This window comes from Vipera berus (assembly GCF_964194415.1).
Source record: "Vipera berus genome assembly, chromosome: W".
In the NCBI taxonomy this organism is placed as follows: domain Eukaryota; kingdom Metazoa; phylum Chordata; class Lepidosauria; order Squamata; family Viperidae; genus Vipera; species Vipera berus.
In genome coordinates this window covers 57,419,854-57,438,405 of record NC_138210.1, presented here as the reverse complement: position 1 = coordinate 57,438,405, position 18,552 = coordinate 57,419,854, and the positions used below count along the sequence as shown (strand labels likewise).

General features: G+C 41.4%; 1 protein-coding gene across 1 annotated transcript in view; it reads right to left on the bottom strand.

Moving 5' to 3' along the window:
• Nucleotides 1-12,546, bottom strand: part of LOC308676309 (uncharacterized protein) — a 45,137-nt gene extending 32,591 nt beyond the window's left edge. The window contains exons 1-5 of the mRNA XM_081342121.1: nucleotides 12,364-12,546; nucleotides 9,457-9,567; nucleotides 5,923-5,976; nucleotides 4,251-4,310; nucleotides 59-121 (exon numbers count right to left, since the gene is read on the bottom strand). Coding sequence (XP_081198247.1) covers nucleotides 59-121; nucleotides 4,251-4,310; nucleotides 5,923-5,976; nucleotides 9,457-9,538 — 259 coding nt within the window. The 5' untranslated portion in view covers nucleotides 9,539-9,567; nucleotides 12,364-12,546. The remainder of the gene's footprint in view (nucleotides 1-58; nucleotides 122-4,250; nucleotides 4,311-5,922; nucleotides 5,977-9,456; nucleotides 9,568-12,363) is intronic.
• Nucleotides 12,547-18,552: the final 6,006 nt, after the last annotated feature.

Here is an 18,552-nt window from a genome sequence, read left to right as displayed (position 1 = left end):
TCTTATCATGACACCTGCATTCCCCTTTCTGTCAAAACCCTCATATACTTCTCAATACCTAAGTTCCCATTGCGAAGATCAAACTTCACCTTGTCCTTCTTATTTTCATAAATGAGCACATCTATGATAGAAAAAAGAACAGTTGTCATTTAAAAAATAGAGGAAGTAAAGGATGGCTGTTATTGCTTTGCATACTGTTTATGAAACATATCTGGGGAAGAAGGGTGCGTCCTCTTTCTAAGATCTTGAGGAGCTGTGGACCACTCTTGTAGCAATGGTTTAAAGGACTTCTCCACTTGTACCTCACCACGGCACAAACTTGCTCTGGCAACATGTGTTTTCTGTTGTGTCCTTGTGATGAGGCCTTCATCTTATCCACAGTCTTTTCCTGATTGATGTTAAAATATTATTTCCCCCCTTATTCTAACACCGTCTACAGTAAAGGTATCCTCAAGGCATGTCAGTTCTATTACATTTTGTTACACATTTCCTTGGAGGGGAATCAATCAATCAATTACTCTCTTAGTGATTTGAAAGAGAGGCCCTAGGGACAGGATAGGGTTGATAAGGAAAGGAAATTTCAGCCTAGTGCTTTTCTCATATTCAAAGATAGGTGGATGGCCTTGGCAACAGAGTAGAAAAGAAGGACTGTAAAACACTATCTCTAAAATTGTTTGATTATTATATGCCATCAAGTTGGTGTCAGATCTTATTGACCACGTAGATAGATTTTCTCTAGGACAAATCTTTCACCAGCCTGTTCTTTCAGATCTTCCACACTATCGTTGGCCATCCATTTTTCTTTCCTTCCACCTTTCCCAACATTATACATCTTTAGAGAGCTAGCTCCTTGCTTATTGTTCCTAATTTGAATCTAGGTGTTTGTGCCTCAAGTGAGAGCTCTAGGTTGATTCGTTCACTGATCCATTGTGTGAATGGCCCATTTTGGGAATTCCGTGAGTTGAAGTCCATAGAAATGGAAGTCGCTAAGCTTGGGGTACATTCATATGGAAAGCGCTAAGAGTATTGATACTGAGATCTGGCCACAAGGCATGCAGAACACACAGTGTATCTAGGTTTGGATGAGTGCAAATGTGCTTCTTAAGTCAAGATGTTGGCTGGTCATTAGTCCAGTTCAGAGTAGAGAGTTCAGAGTATAGGTCCTCAGCTTTAATAAAGAAACACTGCTTGTACCTCAGTTCAACTATTCCAACTTAAAGGAGAATTTTAATTTTGAAACACTGTTTATTACACCATAGCTTCTTTGGCCACTTCCACATGGCTGCCGGCTTCACTGTTTTCCATTTTTACACTGGTATCTAGCACCCAGAAGCTTTTTCAACCTTCCCTTTCTTGCATTGGCTAGTACTTTTCCAGCCAACTAGGGAAGTGGGGGTGGGGAGCATTTTAAAACCAAGAGGGAATTGGTGTCTTCTCCATTCTTGCTCTTTCTTTTACCAGTAAGGGAAAGAAAAAAGACCCAACCCATTTTAGCAAATCTGCTCCTATACTCATTCGGGATGACAGGTAGGGGAATAGCTGGAAAAAGAGTGGGATTCCTGGAGGCAAAATGAGGTGGCATTTCTATTGGAGCAGAAGCCAAGCCAATTAATCTGTGAAGTTAATAAACTTTTCTTCCCAAGGTGTCACTCCCTTAATAGGAATCCATTATTAATCCATTCTTCCAGATCAAGGTTTTCCAATCCTGTGGGTCTGAATCCACCTCAGCTTTGCTTCAAGTACAGGGTAAATTCCTTGCTCTCTCCTGTCCAGCTTGTTCTATTCAGACCAGGAGCATCATATTTCAGATAAATGGGCTGAAAGCATATACAGTAGAAGGAATTAGAGATTAAAAGGCTGGCGTTTGTGTATTTTGTCTCTACCTGCACCTTTCCACACTCATGTTGTGGATAAAAATCTGAGAGAGTTTGGTATACAGGTCCTTGACTTATGACTATAATTGGGGCCAGAATTTTGATTGATAATCAAGATGAATATTAAGTGGATAGTATCCAATTTTACATTTTTGGCCCCAAATTGTTAAGTGAATCACTGCAATTGCTAAGTGAATCGTGCAATTGTTGCGTGACTCTGGCTTGCCCCATTGATTTCGTTTCCTCCAATTGACTTTGAAGCCAAGAGAGTGAGAGTGAGAGTGAGAGAGAGAGAGAGAGAGAGAGAGAGAGAGATATGCTGCTTTCTGCTGCTTCCTGCGGAGATGCAGCAAAGGCAGGAGCCCCGCCCAATATGCTTGTCAGCTTGTCAGAGAACAGCATGAGGCCAGCTGGCCAGGGGATTAATAATAATAATAATAATAATAATAATAATAATAATAATAATAATAATAATAAGAAGAAGAAGAAGAAGAAGAAGAAGAAGAAGAAGAAGAAGAAGAAGAAGAAGAAGTTGGAAGGGACCTTGGAGGTCATCTAGTCCAACCCCCTGCTCAGGCAGGAAACCCTATACCATTTCAGGCAAAGGGCTGGCCAGTCTCTTCTTAAAAACTTCCAATGTTGGAGCATTCGCCACTTCTGGAGGCAGGTTGTTCCACTGATTAATTGTTCTAACTGTCAGGAAATTTCTCCTTAGTTCTAGGTTGCTTCTCTCCTTGATTAGTTTCCATCCGTTGCTTCTTGTTCTGCTTTCAGGTGCTTTGGAGAATAGCTTGACTCCCTCTTCTTTGTGGTAGTCCCTGAGATACTGGAACACTGCTATCATGTCACCCCTCACCCTTCTCTTCGTTAAACTACACATACCCAATTCCAGCAACCGTTCCCTATATGTTTTAGCCTCCAGTCCCCCAATCATCTTTGTTGCTCTTCTCTGTACTCCTTCTAGAGTCTCAACATCTTTTTTACATCGTGGTGACCAAAACAGGATGCAGTATTCCAGGTGTGGCCTTACTAAGGCATTGTAAAGTGGTATTAGTATTTCACGTGATCTTGATTCTATCCCTCTGTTAATGCAGCCTAGCACTGTGTTGGCTTTTTTGGCAGCTGCAGCACACTGCTGGCTCATATTTAAGTGATTGTCCACTAGGACTCCGAGATCTCTCTCACAGTTACTACTATCGAGCAAGGTACCACCTATACTATACCTGTGCATTTGACTTTTCCTGCCTAAATGTAGAACCTTACTTTTTCACCATTGAATTTCATTTTGTTAGATAGCACCCAGTGTTCGAGTCTGTCCAGATCCTGCTGTATCTTAAGCCTATCTTCTGGAGTATTGGCTATTCCTGCCAGCTTGGTGTCATCTGCAAATTTGATGAGTTCCCCATCTATCCCCTCATCCAAATCGTTGATGAAGATGTTGAAGAGCACTGGGCCCAGAACAGAGCCCTGGGGCACCCCACTACACACTTCCTTCCATGTAGATGCAGTTCCATTGAGGACCACACGCTGAGTATGGCCTGTCAGCCAGCTATGAATCCATCTGGTGGTGATGCTGTCTAACCCACATTTTTCTATCTTATCAAATAGTAAGCAGAAGATCAGAAAGAGAGAGAGAGAAGAGAAGAGAAGAGAAGAGAAGAGAAGAGAAGAGAAGAGAAGAGAAGAGAAGAGAAGAGAAGAGAAGAGAAGCGCAACTGCCTCTCTCTCTCTCTCTCTGCAAATGGCGGAGGACGACTGGGAGCCGCAGGAGAAGGTTGAAAGACCTGCATGCGGCTCCAGAGCCGCGGGTTGCCGACCAGTGGCCTAGAGTCACTGCAACCATCATAAATATATGTTGGTTCCCAAGCCCTCAAATTTGAATCTTATGACTGTGGGGATGCTGCAATAGTCATACGAGTGAGGATCAGTTGTAAGTCTTTTTTTTCCAGTGCCATTTTGAATGGTCACTAAATGAATGGATATACATCGAGGACTATCTGTACAAGATTCAGAATTCCCCCTCTCATACACACCACAACTGAATGTTTAATATTCTCCTTCAGTATTTGTTTTTAAGCTACCCTTAAAAATTGTAGTTCTCTGCCCACAAATGGAATAGGGTTTTGCTCCTGCCCAGGCAACCTTACTCATTCAAAGAGCTGCCGAAGAAAGAGGGTGCAGGGGGGATCTGTACAAGATAGTCAAGCAAAGCAAGAAGGGCATCTGGACCCCACGGTCATGACCAGCATCTTGACTTTTTAAAAAAACTTTTTGCAGTTGCCCCTGAGAAGTTCATTAGCTCACTTCACCAAATCAATGAAACAATCTTACGTGTTTACATTAGGAAAGCAAAACTTGTAAGAGAAATTAGTTTACCATTCAGAGTTACATCCCCCGGTTTCACTTCTTCTTGAGCATTTTCATAGTGTTCTTCATCTGAAGCAGAATCAAACAAGATGAAAAAGGTTACAAGAAGTCCTTGAGATATGACTGGTCACCTAACTGCAGTTTGAACTGATGACACATCCCCCTCCCCAAACTACATTATGACCCCATTTCAGAGCTATGGCCATTGCAGCACCCTGTGGTCATTCACCCTTAGGACTGACCAGAGGGACACTGCAAACCTGCTGCCTTTCACGGGATGTGAATTTTGTAATTTGTTAACTAACATAGATACTTTGTATTTTAATTTGACTTATTTTCTCTTTTAAAATGATATTCAAGTTCCGTACAGACTAGAACGTAGGAAAACTTTTATCCTAGGATTGTAAGGATTGATTAGACAACTTTTAACATTCCTAAACTGAAAAGATAATTTACAGAAGAATGTCCTGGAGATTATCTCCTGATAAGAAAAAGGTTCTTAGTGTCAACTTAGTGGCATCTGGTTATCAAGCAAGCTTTGTAGTTGATTTACTCTGCAAGAAGGGGTAACTCTTGACCGACCAACTTTCCTCTTTCATTTTTCTTTGTTGTATTAACTATCAAAAGGAATGTAAGATGGATCGTGAGGTTCTCCCTTTTCATAGGGAGATCTCACTTTATTAGGGTACCCTAATAAATTGCTTTAAATGATCTTCCGACTCAGTTGTTTATAGGGAAGTTAAACTGAGGCAGAACCTAGGGCCAGATTTGGCTATCACTCCCCTCATCCTGCCTTGCCTGGACCCCGCAGTGCTTGGGCTTCTTCCACCAGACGCCCATACCCATCCCACACTGACCTTTTGACAATCCCTGGACCTCTTGTTGGGGCAGGGGGACAAAATGGCAGCCATGGAGCAGATGGGTCCATTTTGCTGCCTTAATGCAGTTTGCAAGGGCTGTGGAAGCTTTCTGCAGCTTTCAGAACTTTTCTGTAGCTTTCAGCAGTTTTTCACACCACCGTGCAGACTTTGTTAAGGTAGCAAAACGGAGCAATTTGTCCTTGGCTCCCATGGTAGCCAACCAGAAGGGGCTGCCATTTTGCCCCGCCCACTTTTTCTTCACTTTCATTACTGGTATTACTTTCCTCTTCCACATTCTACTATGATGCTTCTAGTTGCCCAATTTAAAGCTTGGTCAGGAGCTGTGGTTTCCTTTTATTTTGGGGTGGGTTTTGTTTTTTGTTTTACCTTTCTTATGCCTGCATAGATTATATTTTAACACTGAGCTGTTGAGTTCAGTTTCTCAGAACACTGTGCCACTGGAGTGCTCTACTAGGTAAATTGATGCCAACCATAACTAATACCGGTAAGTTCAGAACAGGGTAAGATTGCATGGCATTTCCTAATATAAACCAAATCATGGTTTATTCATTGATTCATTTGGCATTGCCCCAAAGAAAAATCATATTATGATGACCGTAGCATATGATTCCAACTTTCCCCACATCTAACCCTATATATCTCAAGAGAGTAATTTTTTTCAGGTAAGAGATTAAGCTCTCAGTTGACTGTACATGTCGTGGTCACCCTGTGTCTAGGGCTTGAGAGCCAACTATTGACCTATAATTTCCATCCCCATCTCATGCTGCCCCCACCCCCACCCCCAACTTGACCCATTTTACCATCTGACTTCAACTCGGTTTCACTGTCAGGGCATTCATATTCTTCTTCATCTGCTGGGAAGAAAAGGAAGGAACAGTTATGCACAAATCTTGGACTAGCTTTCTCTGACTGACATAAGGCATGGCTTCTCAGAAGTCAAGTCACGTCCCCCTCGATAGTCTCAAGCAACTTGCAGGGGGACGCCCATCACACTTGCACGTAGCAGGGAGCAAAGCCACAAGTGGGAGAGCTGTCCGAAACATCTGTCAATCACAAATACTTTTATTATTTGTGTAGTTGTGAGGGTATTTGGTTCCCTTCATGGGAAGGAGTCACACTAATTGAGTCACTAAATAATATAGTGGTTCAGATTGGTTGAGAATGCTCTTTTTAAGGCACTGACCTCCTACATTATACTACAGGTAGTCCTTGACTTATGACCATAATAGGGACTGGAACAGGGGTCTTCAAACTTGGCCCTTTTATGACTTGTGGACTTCAACTCCCAGAATTCCTCAGCCAGACATGTTGGCTGAAGAATTCTGGGAGTTGAAATCCACAAGTCATAAAAGGGCCAGGTTTGAAGACCCCTGGACTGGAAAGTTTATTGTTAAGTGTGCCGTTGTTAAGCAAGTCATCACGTGATCGCATCTGATTTTTACAAGCTTTTTTGCTTCTTGGTTTACACCATTTTGAACTAAAGTAAGAAAAACTTACTTTAAATGTTAAACGCTCTTTCACAGTAAAGAGCCATTCCCTACAAGCGTTTCTTAACCTCGGCAACTTTAAAATGTGTGGATTTCAACTCCCAGAGTTCCCCAGCTGGCATTCAATTCTGGGAGTTGAAATCCATCCATCTTAAAGTTGCCAAGGTTGAGAAACACTGTTCTGTATGATTAAAAAAAAATAGCTTATCTGGTAGCAAGAGGGCATGGAAGCTTGTGAAAAGTTGTATTTTAAAATGAAACAAATATAGTCTCTTTTCCTTGTTAGGTTGCCACATTGATTAGTCAACTGTAGAAGTTACTGTAAATCACTCACAATGAAATAACTCCTTGTTTAATCATGCAAAAAGAGGAAGAGTCAAACTTATTTCCTTCCTCTACCCTCATCTGTGTTGCTCGTATCAAGAAGTTGCCTAGCTGAACCAGCTTGTTGCACAAAGCATGCTATTAACACTACTGGTGGCAGTGCCAGGGCTTTTTTTCCTCATGGAACGCTCAGAACGGAGTTCCGGCACCTTTTTTGGATGGAACCTTGTAGGGTAGGCAAGGCAGGTTGTATGACATGTGTGAGTTCCGGCACCTTTTTCTTTTACAAAAAAAGCACTGGGTGGCACAATGCATGAAGTTATTCTGTGCAACTACCAGATTTCCTATTGCTGTTAGTGATTGTAAGGTTTTGTTTTTTTAACCGTGTGAAGATGCAGAACTTGGAAGAGGAGAAGGAGACAGAGACAGAGAAGGAGGAGGAGGAGGAGGAGGAGGAGGAGGAGGAGGAGAAGGAGAAAGAGGAGAAGAAGGATCTACAAAATGGCCAGCTTAATTTTTTTTATGGGTCGTCATGAGCATAATGTGGTCTGGTATTTTTTTTTCTTTTTTGCCATTAGTCTCTCATAGAACTCCATCAAGTTCTTGAAGAACCCTATGTTTCTGAGGAATACAGTGTCACACCAACATTTCTGGGGTTATCAGAGTGGACCAAGTCTTGTTGTTTGTTGTTATGAATGGCAAAGGCAGGTGCCCCACGTTGAAAGATGGAGGGCCTCATTTCTTCAGTTTTTAAACAGCTTTACCCATTTCCTGTGCTGATTTTTTTTCTTTTTGCATCCTGCCTTCATTTAAGGAAGCCTTACTAGTCACAGGTGACTATGACTGCAATGTTGCTTTACAATAACAGGAAAAGTTATAAATAAATGCTTAGGAACATTTTAGAACATGTCTAAACATCATAAATTACAGACGTGTTCACTACAGACCCTTGTTCATGCAGTAAGAGTGCCTACTTGTCTGAACTATCTCATTGTTAACCTCACCTCTGAAAGAATTTACTTTTTCAGAACTCTTGAGCTGGGGATTCCTCTCCTGTGCTTTGCATCGTTGCCTTCACACCCTCAGAAATTAAACCAAAATTAAACCACTAGCAACTCAAAGCCAATTTGCAATAGTGACGAGTATCTGTAGCTCGGGTGTAGCATGCAATCAATTCTACGTGGGACAAACATCACGTCAATTAAAAACCAGGATCCACGAACACCAGCTGGCAGTCAAACACCATGATCCCAAATCTTTAATCTTTACCCACACCGACACCAAACAGCATCAGTTCGATTGGAGCAACACAAAAATGTGACCAGCCATATGCTAAATAAATAAATAATCATTGGCCATGCTACCAGCTACCATGCTTGTGGGTTCATTGAAGCCTGGCACTTCACAAACAATTCCATCAACAGACATATTGACCTACAACCAGTCTACAAACCCCTCAGAATCAATCACACAGCCAACCAGAGGCAGCACTGACCCTCAACCAACCATGCAAGCCTCTCCTCTCCCATCAGCAGTACACCTCCCAAATGACCCTGACCTGATGTAACTTCCCCAAGGCCCATCACAAGACTCACCGATGACTCACACCTGACCCATCACAAGATCCATCACTTCACATACCCACACCTGAGCCCCATATAAACAGAAGAACACTGATATCCCCTAAAATCAGTGGTGGGATTCAGCTGGTTCACACCGGTTCGGTGGAACTGGTAGCTAATTTTTGGTTGACTTCAGCAAAATGGCTGAAGCCCTAGCTCTTTTTCACAAGGCCCAGAACAGACTGCCAGAAGTACATGGATGCCACTTCTGGAAGTCCGTTCTGAGCCGCGGAGGCCTCCCAGCCCCAAAATGGCCCACTGGGCTTCTAGAAGTGGTGTCCCCGCAGAGAACTGGTTGTTCAGGTATTTGAATCCCACCCTGCCTAAACTTCCCTGAAGATGTTACTTAGTAATGAAACATTCAGAAACCAACCCACCAGCTCGGAGAATGAAACTTCACCCTCATCAAAGTCAGATTTTTAAAAGCAATTCATAGGGTGTAGATAAAGACTGATGTCTCTCAGGGTGCAAAGAGAAAATATCTGCTGCAAACTCCACGTAGGTGTAAGGAAGGGCATCTGGCCAGTAAATGCTCAGCTCCACCCAGTCACCCTGACCCCATCCCAAATCAAGGGGTTACAGGATCATAAAAAAAAGACAGAGTAAGTGTGATGTTTAGAATGCTACCTCACCTGATCATATTGTACAATATGCTATTACTGTACCATTAAAGGGATGCGGTGGCTCAGTGGGTTAGGATGCTGAGCTTGTTGATCAGGAGGTCGGCAGTTTGGCGGGTCGAATCCCGAGTGCCGCGTAACAGAGTGAGCGCCTGTTACTCGTCCCATTACTTCAGTCATAATCAGTCTTTGCTCTTTACACCATTTTTATTATTGGCACTTCCTCTATTACAAATTGCACACACAGTGCCTAACCCTATGCCCTGCCTATCTGTACTTACCTTCCAACTTGAGAGTATCGGGCAAGATTTTTCCTTTCTGCAGTAACCTTTGACCACGTTGTGCACCCACTTCTGGCCGCATGTTTTCATAAGCATCAACTTGCTCTGTGACTTAAGAGACAAGAAGCACATGGCATCAAATTATCTCTTCCGAAGGAGATATCTTAAAGCCAAATAAAGTTACAAGATGCATAATCCATTGAGCATGCACCTTCGTGTGCCATGAAGGAAATTGTAATCTTTCAAGATGCTACAAGACCCTTGCATTTGCTTCACACTATATTAATTCTATATTAAAAATTTCTGGTTTTGTCTATAAGAATATTCCAGAAATTATACAAAGGCATTACCCTTATTACATTCCCCTCACAAAGAAAAGGATGTCAATCTATTACCCAAAGCACTTGGGGGAAAGACAAGAAGTAATGAGTGGAACATCATTAAAGAGAGAAGCAACCTAGAACTAAGGAGAATTTTCCTGAGAGTGGGAACAATTAATCAATGGAATGGCTTGCCTCCAGAAGTTGTGGATGCTCCCTCATTGGAGATTTTAAAGAAGAGTTTGGGCAGCCCTATTATTCTATGTCATCATCTCCTGAAGAGTAAACACTGCTGCTGCAAGGCTGCCTCATTCATGATGTCGCTTCCAAACCCAGCAGCAGCAGTCAAATGCTGTCATATTATGATTATGATTATTATTCTGTTACTTTCCATGTACACTGAGAGCTTCTGTACTGGAGACAAATTCCACACTTGGCCAAATAAAGCTATTCTATTCTATTCTATTCTATTCTATTCTATTCTATTCTATTCTATTCTATTCTATTTTATTCTATTCTATTCTATTCTATTCCATTCCATTCCATTCCATTCCACTCCACTCCACTCCACTCCACTCCACTCCACTCCACTCCACTCCATTCCATTCTATTCTATTCTATTCTATTCTATTCTATTCTATTCTATTCTATTCTATTCTATTCTATTCTATTCTATTCTATTCTATTCTATTCTATTCTATTCTATTCTATTCTATTCCACTCCACTCCACTCCACTCCACTCCATTCTATGCTACTCTATACGTCTACATGACATGTGATGGCAGAAATATATACTAAATTAAAGAATTGCTGGCTGCACTTCCAGTCTCTATTCTAACTCAGCATGAAGAAAAGGGTTCTGTCTGCACATGGAGCAAAGAGGGAGGAAAGAGGCAAGCTGGAGGGGGCACCTCCTTTGGGTCAGTACTTGGCAGTTGAAAACCCACAAGTTGCTGCTGTCAGTTCTCTGACTGCCTGGACTGACAGCTTCATGGGATTTGAGAAGTGGCAGCCAAGGGGCCATTCTCTTAGGTAACAGGGGAACTAGGGAGAACAGAACAATTCTCCCAGCACCCAGGACTCACTTCCTGCCACAGAGGGCCTGCTTAAAAGCTACTTCTCCCTGCTTTCCTTCCTTCAAGGAAAAGGAAGCCATGAAAGCAGCTGTGCAGTCAGGAGTCTGCGGTTAAGACTACCCCCAGTTTCAACAGCAAAGACCTTGGGCAGCTTGACCGCAAGGTTGCCTCAGTTTCAAATTTTCAATATGACATCAAAAAAATAAACTACATCAATGTATTGGAAAAACATCTTGTGTGCATACACGCCTGTGTTCACAAACACACACATACAAGAATACAAAGATGATGGGTGGGTCTGGCCTTTCATCCTGCTCCATTCGGCACAATTTCCTTCTGAACCTACTGTCAGTGCTGCAAACATTGACATATTTTTGCCCTGACAATATAAGAGACAGCCTGTTACTTTAAATTGCTTTGCTTTGGGGGGAAACAGCGGATGTTTTAAGAAGATTAGAAAAGCCGGCGTACAGAATGGGAAGTGAAACCTCATGTGATGGTGGTCTCCCAATACTCCCATGTAACGCCTCTTCTCCGCGAGCTGCATTGGCTCCCAGTTGTCCTCCGGGTGAGATTCAAGGTGCTGGTGATGACCTATAAAGCCCTAAATGGCATGGGTCCAGATTATCTTCAGGAGCACCTGCTGCCGGCGTCAACTTCCCATCGCCCTGTGCGCTCCCACAGAGAGGGTCTCCTCAGGGAGTGCCGGCTGGTGGCCCCCCAGGGGGAGACCATTCTCTGTGGGCGCGCCTGCCCTCTGGAATCAGCTGCCTGTGGAGCTCCGGATGGCTCCCGACCTTCGCTCTTTTCGCCGTGACCTGAAAACCTGGTTATTCGAGCTTTCTGGCCTGGACTGAGGGATTGGAGTTTTAAATTTCATAATTTAATTTATTTTGTTTGGGGCTAAATTTAATTTAATCTATTTTTAACTTTTGTATGTTATATTTTAATTGCCCTGTACACCGCCCTGAGTCCCTCGGGAGAAGGGCGGTATATAAATCTAATAAATAAATAAATATGTAAAACTAATTGGATAATGTGATTTATGAAGTGTAGATAAGGGCGGGGATTGTATGTGTTACAGTGGGTTTGAGGGGAGGAGATCTCAGATTCTGGCATCCTTCCATGAGTGCTGATGTTTCATTTCATTATTAAGACTTTTTAGATAAACAATGCCTGCATTTTGTTTGAACTGTCTCATTTATCGGAACCATGACACCTACCTTTGGTGGTATCCAAAGAGTTCTTCTCAAAATGTCTTTTTTTTTAAAAAATCACTGATAAATAGAGCAGGCATGTTTAAGAGAGACATTGTTTGATGCAATAGAAAGCTCTTTCCTACTTCGCCTTGCAACCTTTCCCATAATTGGGTGTTTCAAGTTTCTTATGAGTTTAGCATTGTTCCAGAATAGGGAAACTTCTTTCACAATAAACAACCTTCTGCAACAACACTAATTCAGAATAATGCTAAACTTATGCCCCAAAGTGTTTTCTGTACCATACAACATACTTGCGTGAAACCAGAGCACACTTGCTACATGTGAAATCTCCTCTTCTCTTCAACTCCAGCCCAAGCCCATGTTAGGGAGATGATTTTCCTAGTGTAGATAATGCTTGGTTGGAGCCAGAAGATCTGCCAATTACTTTCCTTAATTTGTCTTGCATTAAATCTGTAAGGACAACATCTGTGTTTTGCCACATTCCTAAAGCAACTTTCACTAGCATATCTTTCTGCCAATTTAAGTAGTGGGAAAATGCGCATTAGCATATTCATGAGGAAGAATTTTATGAATGGTCCTAATAAACTCACCATCATCATTTCCTGGGCATACCGTAATCCTATTGGCAATAGATCTTTTTTTCCGTTTGGCATAAAAATATCTTCTGGAAATGAGAGACACATAAAATGTGAATGACATCAAGATCTGAGTTGAACACAAGTAGCTTTGTCGCGGCACAGAGGTGAAGGAAATGTTCTCTTTTGGACATCAAATGCTCCGCAGTGTGAGCCTTTTTGGGAGGACAGTTGTGGTTATCCCTCATCAGCTTCAAATAGTCCACTAGAATACTATATCTGATAACAATTATCACCTGGGCCATTAGGGGAGGGTTAGGGTCAGGAAAAATATCTGGGATCCTTATTGAGTCCCTATATGCAGCAGGGAGTTGAGAAATACATAATTTCAACCTAGAAATCTCTCTCCTCTTCCCAGACTCATTAAAACCATTTAATTCAGAACCTAAAAGTGCCTTACTGTATTAATGGGATTTATAAAATTAAGGAATCTCCAATAGACATAGACTAATTTTAGTAAATGGGATAGACATGCAGTCAAAGAAGAATTATTTCTAGCAACTGTTCCCTCAGAAAATTGGAGGCCACCAGATTTGGGAAAGATTGATTTGGGGCAAAGAGCCATCTCTTATTCTGGGTTGAAGATCAGACTTGACCCTGAGTACTGTGCTTGTAGCATGACTTTCCAAGAAGGAGGAGATAAACATGCCAAGGACTGAATCTAATCTAATTGACATCTTATCTGGGCATGTATTTAATCATTTCCTTCTTCTGCCTTGCTAAAAATTCTAATCTGCTAAACACTTTTGATTTTTTTTTCTGTATGCCAAATTTTCAGGTACTGCACAGCTTAAGTATTTATGCTTTAGGATTTCAAGTCTACAAAACATCTGGAATTTCACCACCAGATGCTCACTCTTTGCCTATAAAGTTAATATGGAGTTATTCCTTCATTTATCTTATCTATACCCTCCTGTTGCCCCTTTGCCAGGCCTGTCTTGTAGAGGCCACAAGTTTCTCTTACACATTGTTCTCCAAATTTGGTGCACAATTCCCACTACTTTCTTGCACTCTGTTACATCATAAGTACTTGCCTCCCGTTATGACTCATCAACTTCTTTTGTTGTCTGCGAGTTCGGTGGACTGAAAGAAGAAAGGTGGACAGACAGCATTTTATATAATGGGTTTTCTTCACTGCAGCCATTTTGGCACACTAGTGTGGTGTTTCTCAACCTCAGTAACTATAAGAGTGTGGACTTCAACTACAGAATTCCTCAGCCAGGAACATCTTAAAGTTGCTGAGGTTGAGAAACAAGGCACTAGTGTGTCAAAGAGGGGGAAAATTACCTGAAGATTTCATATTTCAGGAAAAATAAATTGGGCGGCTGCATGCAACATTCAGGGAAAGAGTCCAAAGTAGATCAAAACTACCTCTTCATCCATTTATTCTCCATTAATTCTCTTTCTCAGACACAAATGTATGAACACACATATACATTATAACTTGATAAAGTTTGCCCTGAAAAAGGGACCCATCCTACACATAAATGCAAGTCACATAAATGCAATTCACTTCTACTTTAGGACATAAAATTGGCTAAGGGGCGCTAAGCTTTTATGCCTCCTCCTCCGTGGTCCTACCTTCCCCACTGTCTATATAATTTGCACTAATAACAAAAAAAAAAGATAAATAATGCAGACTGGATTATTTCCAATGGTTCATGAGAGCCCCTTTGTTACTTGCTGTTCTTACTGACCAACCTGCAACTCTTAAGGAATAACTATAAACCCACTCAGAAGAAACTATCAATAGTTCCTGGCAGAGAAATAATAAACGGGGATGGGTCAGTTCATTTGGGAGAGGAACAGCAAGAACAGAGCTAGAAGGGGCAGTATGTGCTCTTAGTAAAAAGCAAGTGGAGGTTTAATACTCCTTCCTCCTCCTATTTCCCCCACAACAACAAGCCTACAAGGTGGGTTAGGCTAAGAGAGAGTAATTGGCCCAAAGTCACCCAGCTGGCTTTTATGCCTAAAGGCATGAAATTCACAGTCTTCCCATTTCTAGACTGGTGCTTGAACCACGAGACCAAACTAGCTCTATGACAAGATGGGACGGTTGTCACAAGGAACCCTCAGAGGTTATAATGCCTCTAAAGCAGGGCTCAATTTCATTGAGGGCCGCATCAGCATTGCGGTTGCCCTCAGGGGGCCGGGTGGGTATGGCCAGGGTGGGCGTGGCCTACTGGGTGGGCGTGGCTAGAGTGCGTATGGCCTATTGGGTGGGCATGGCCAGCTCTACATCATTGACATCAAGGGTGCCTATGGGGGCTGAGCAGGAGTGGGACAGATCTGAGGGTCTCTGGCAGGAGGAGGGTCTCTGGGACAGGGCCAAGGCAGTGGGGGCCGTTCCCTCACTGTTTCCAGGATGGCTTCATGGGCCACATGAAACCACTTCGCGGGCCGCATCCGGCCCCCGGGCCTTGTGTTTGACATGTCTGCTCTAAAGTTAATATGATGTTATTCCTTCATTTATTTTATTTACCCTAAAATATCATCATTTACTGAGGTCTCTCAGAGGTCTGCAACAAAACATCAAAATTAGAGCTCAAGATATTAAAAATATTTAAAACAACAGTCAAAAGGCCTATCGGGTACCTCAGTTTACCAGAGAGTTATTCCCAAATAATGAATGGGACTATGGAGAAGAGTCAAGCTGGGTCCCTGTGAAGCATTCCAAAGGGATTAATCTCAAATAAGCTCAACCAAGGAGGAATCCTAGAGCATTCTCTCGAGCCATGTAAACTTTAAAAGTAATAGAGGTAGTCCTTGAATGACAACCATTCATTCAGCAACTGTTTGAAGTTACAACAGGCACTTTAAAAAAAGTGACTTATGGCCTGTCCTAGCTTTTATGATCATTGCAGTATCCCTAAGGTCAGGGTAACTAGCATAATGTCAACCTACAGCTCAAGTATCCAAATAAAAGTCCAGAATTTGCATTGATTGTAGTGAGATCATGTGATCACCAGTTGCAATCTTCCCACCCTGCTTCTGACAAGCAAAATCAAGCCTTATCCAACAAAATGAGTTTCAATGTGGAGAAAAGCAAAGTTTTACATTTAGGCAGGAAAAATCAAAGGTACAAGTACAGATTGGTTGAGACCTGGCTTAAAAACAGTAACTGAGAGAGGGACCTTGGAGTCCTAGTGGACGATCACTTAACAATGAGCCAGCAGTATGCAGCAGCCGCCAAAAAAGCTAATACAATCCTGGGTTGTATAAACAGAGGCATAGAATCAAGATCATACGAGGTATTAGTACTGCTTTAAAAAACCCTAGTAAGACCACACCTGGAATACTGCAACCAATTTTGGTCACCATATCACAAAAAAGATGTCAAGAGTTTGGGAAAAATTCAGAGAAGAGCTACTAAGATGATCAAAGGCCTGGAGACTAAAACGTACAAAGAATGGCTGCAGGACTTGGGTTTGGCTAGTCTAAAGAAAAAAAGAAATAGGGGAGACATGATAGCAGTGTTCCAGTATTTGAGGGGCTGCCACCAAGAAGAGAGGGTCATGTTATTCTCCAAAGCACCAGAGGGCAGGACAAGAAACAATAGTTGGAAACTGACCAAAGAGAGAAGCAACCTGGAATTAAGGAGAAACTTCCTGACTGTGAGGACAATTAACCAATGGAACAGGTTGCCTCCAGAAATTGTGAGTGCTCCATCACTGGAGATTTTTAAGAAGAGGTGCTAGATAGTCACATATCTGAGATGGAATAGGTTCTCCTGCTTGAGCGGGGGGCTGGACTAGAAGGCCTCCAAGGTCCCTTCCAGCTCTATTCTATTCATCAACAATTTGGATGAGGGGATAGATGGAGAACTCATCAAATTTGCAGACGACACCAAGCTGGCAGGAATAGTCAATACTCCAGAAGATAGGCTTAAGATACAGGACGATCTGGACAGATTTGAACAATGGGTGCTATCTAACAAAATGAAATTCAATGGTGAAAAAAGTGAGGTTCTACATTTAGGCAAGAAAAACCAAATGTACAGGTATAGTATAGGTGGTACCTTGTTCAATAGTAGTAACTGTGAGAGGGATCTTAGAGTCCTAGTGGACAATCACTTAAACATGAGCCAGCAGTGTGCTGCAGCTGCCAAAAAAGCCAACACAGTGCTAGGCTGCATTAAAAGAGGGATAGATTCAAGATCATGTGAAGTATTAATACCACTTTACAATGCCTTGGTAAGGCCACACTTGGAATACTGCATCCAGTTTTGGTCACCACGATGTAAAAAAGTTGTTGAGACTCTACAAAGAATATAAAGAAGAGCAACAAAGATGATTAGGGGACTGGAGGCTAATACATACAAGAAACGGTTGATGGAATTGGGTATGTCTAGTTTAATGAAGAGAAGGGCGAGGGGTGACATGATAGCAGTGTTCCAATATCTCAGGTGCTGCCACAAAGAAGAGGGAGTCAAGCTATTCTCCGAAGCGCCTGAAGACAGGACAAGAAGCAACGGATGGAAACTAACTAAAGAGAGAAACAACCTAGAACTAAGGAGAAACTTCCTGACAGTTAGAGCAATTAACCAGTGGAACCACCTGCCTCCAGAAGTGGTGAATGCTCCAACACTGGAAGTTTTTAAGAAGAGACTGGACAGCCATTTGTCTGAAATAGTATAGGGTTTCCTGCCTGAGTAGGGGGTTGGACTAAATGATATCCAAGGTCCCTTCCAACATCATCATCATCATCATCATCATCATTATTATTATTATTATTATTATTATTATTATTATTATTATTATTATTATTATTATTATTATTATCATCATCATTATTTTCAATCGGGGAAGCTGGATTTACTTAATAACCTTGTGATCCATTGAATAACTACAGTAATTCGCTTAACGTTGTGTCAAAAAAGGCTGTAAAATTGGGATTGACTTAATAACTGCTTTGCTTAAAAATGAAAAATCTGGTTCCAGTTGTGGTCATAAATCAAGGACTAGCTATATCCAAATGGGAAGAAATATTTATTTATTTATTTATTTTATTAAACTTATATACCGCCCTTCTCCCGTAGGAATCAGGGTGGTTTACAAGGTTTTTAAAAACAATTGTCACTATCTATATTGAAGGCATTAGATTTTTATTAACCTATTAGATTTAACCCATCGGAGATAGCAAAATAACTTACAGGAAATATTTAACCATACATTTCTCTCATTAATCTTCTGAATGTAAAGATACGTACCTTGCCGGAATGTTAGAAAACAAAAAACAGAGCCAAGGCAAACAATCATATATACCAGCGCTACAGACCAAATCATCCAGTGCCAAACAACTTCTAATGGGATGCAAAGGAAGGAAGAAAAAGATACGATTAGAACTTATTAAGCTTCAATTCAAAGATATTTCTAAAGCAAGAAGCAGGGTTTTTTCTACAGATAATGCACATATGTAGTAAATAATAAATAAATAATATTAACATTAAATAAAAACTGCAACAAATAAATTCAAATATATATGCTTGAGGATAAATCAATTTGTATTCCCTCTATTTGAAAGAAAAGAAGATGTGTCTTCTAAGACAGCGCCTGCTATTCCAATTCTGGTTTTTAATAAGCACTTGTATTAAATATAATAGTACTTTTTAAAAAAATAATAATCAAATACTGGTTGAATCTGTTGCCCATCACAATTTTTAGCATGTTTCCATATTACGCTTGCACAGTGTAAATAAACATTAGGCACTGAGCATTTTAAACGTTAATTTTTCAAACTAAATATCCTGTATTCAGGCCTGGATGTTAGGCTTAAAGGCTATTATCAATTTTTCAGCGCCTGATGAAACAGTCAATGCTAGTGAAAATCCAAGCATAGAATACT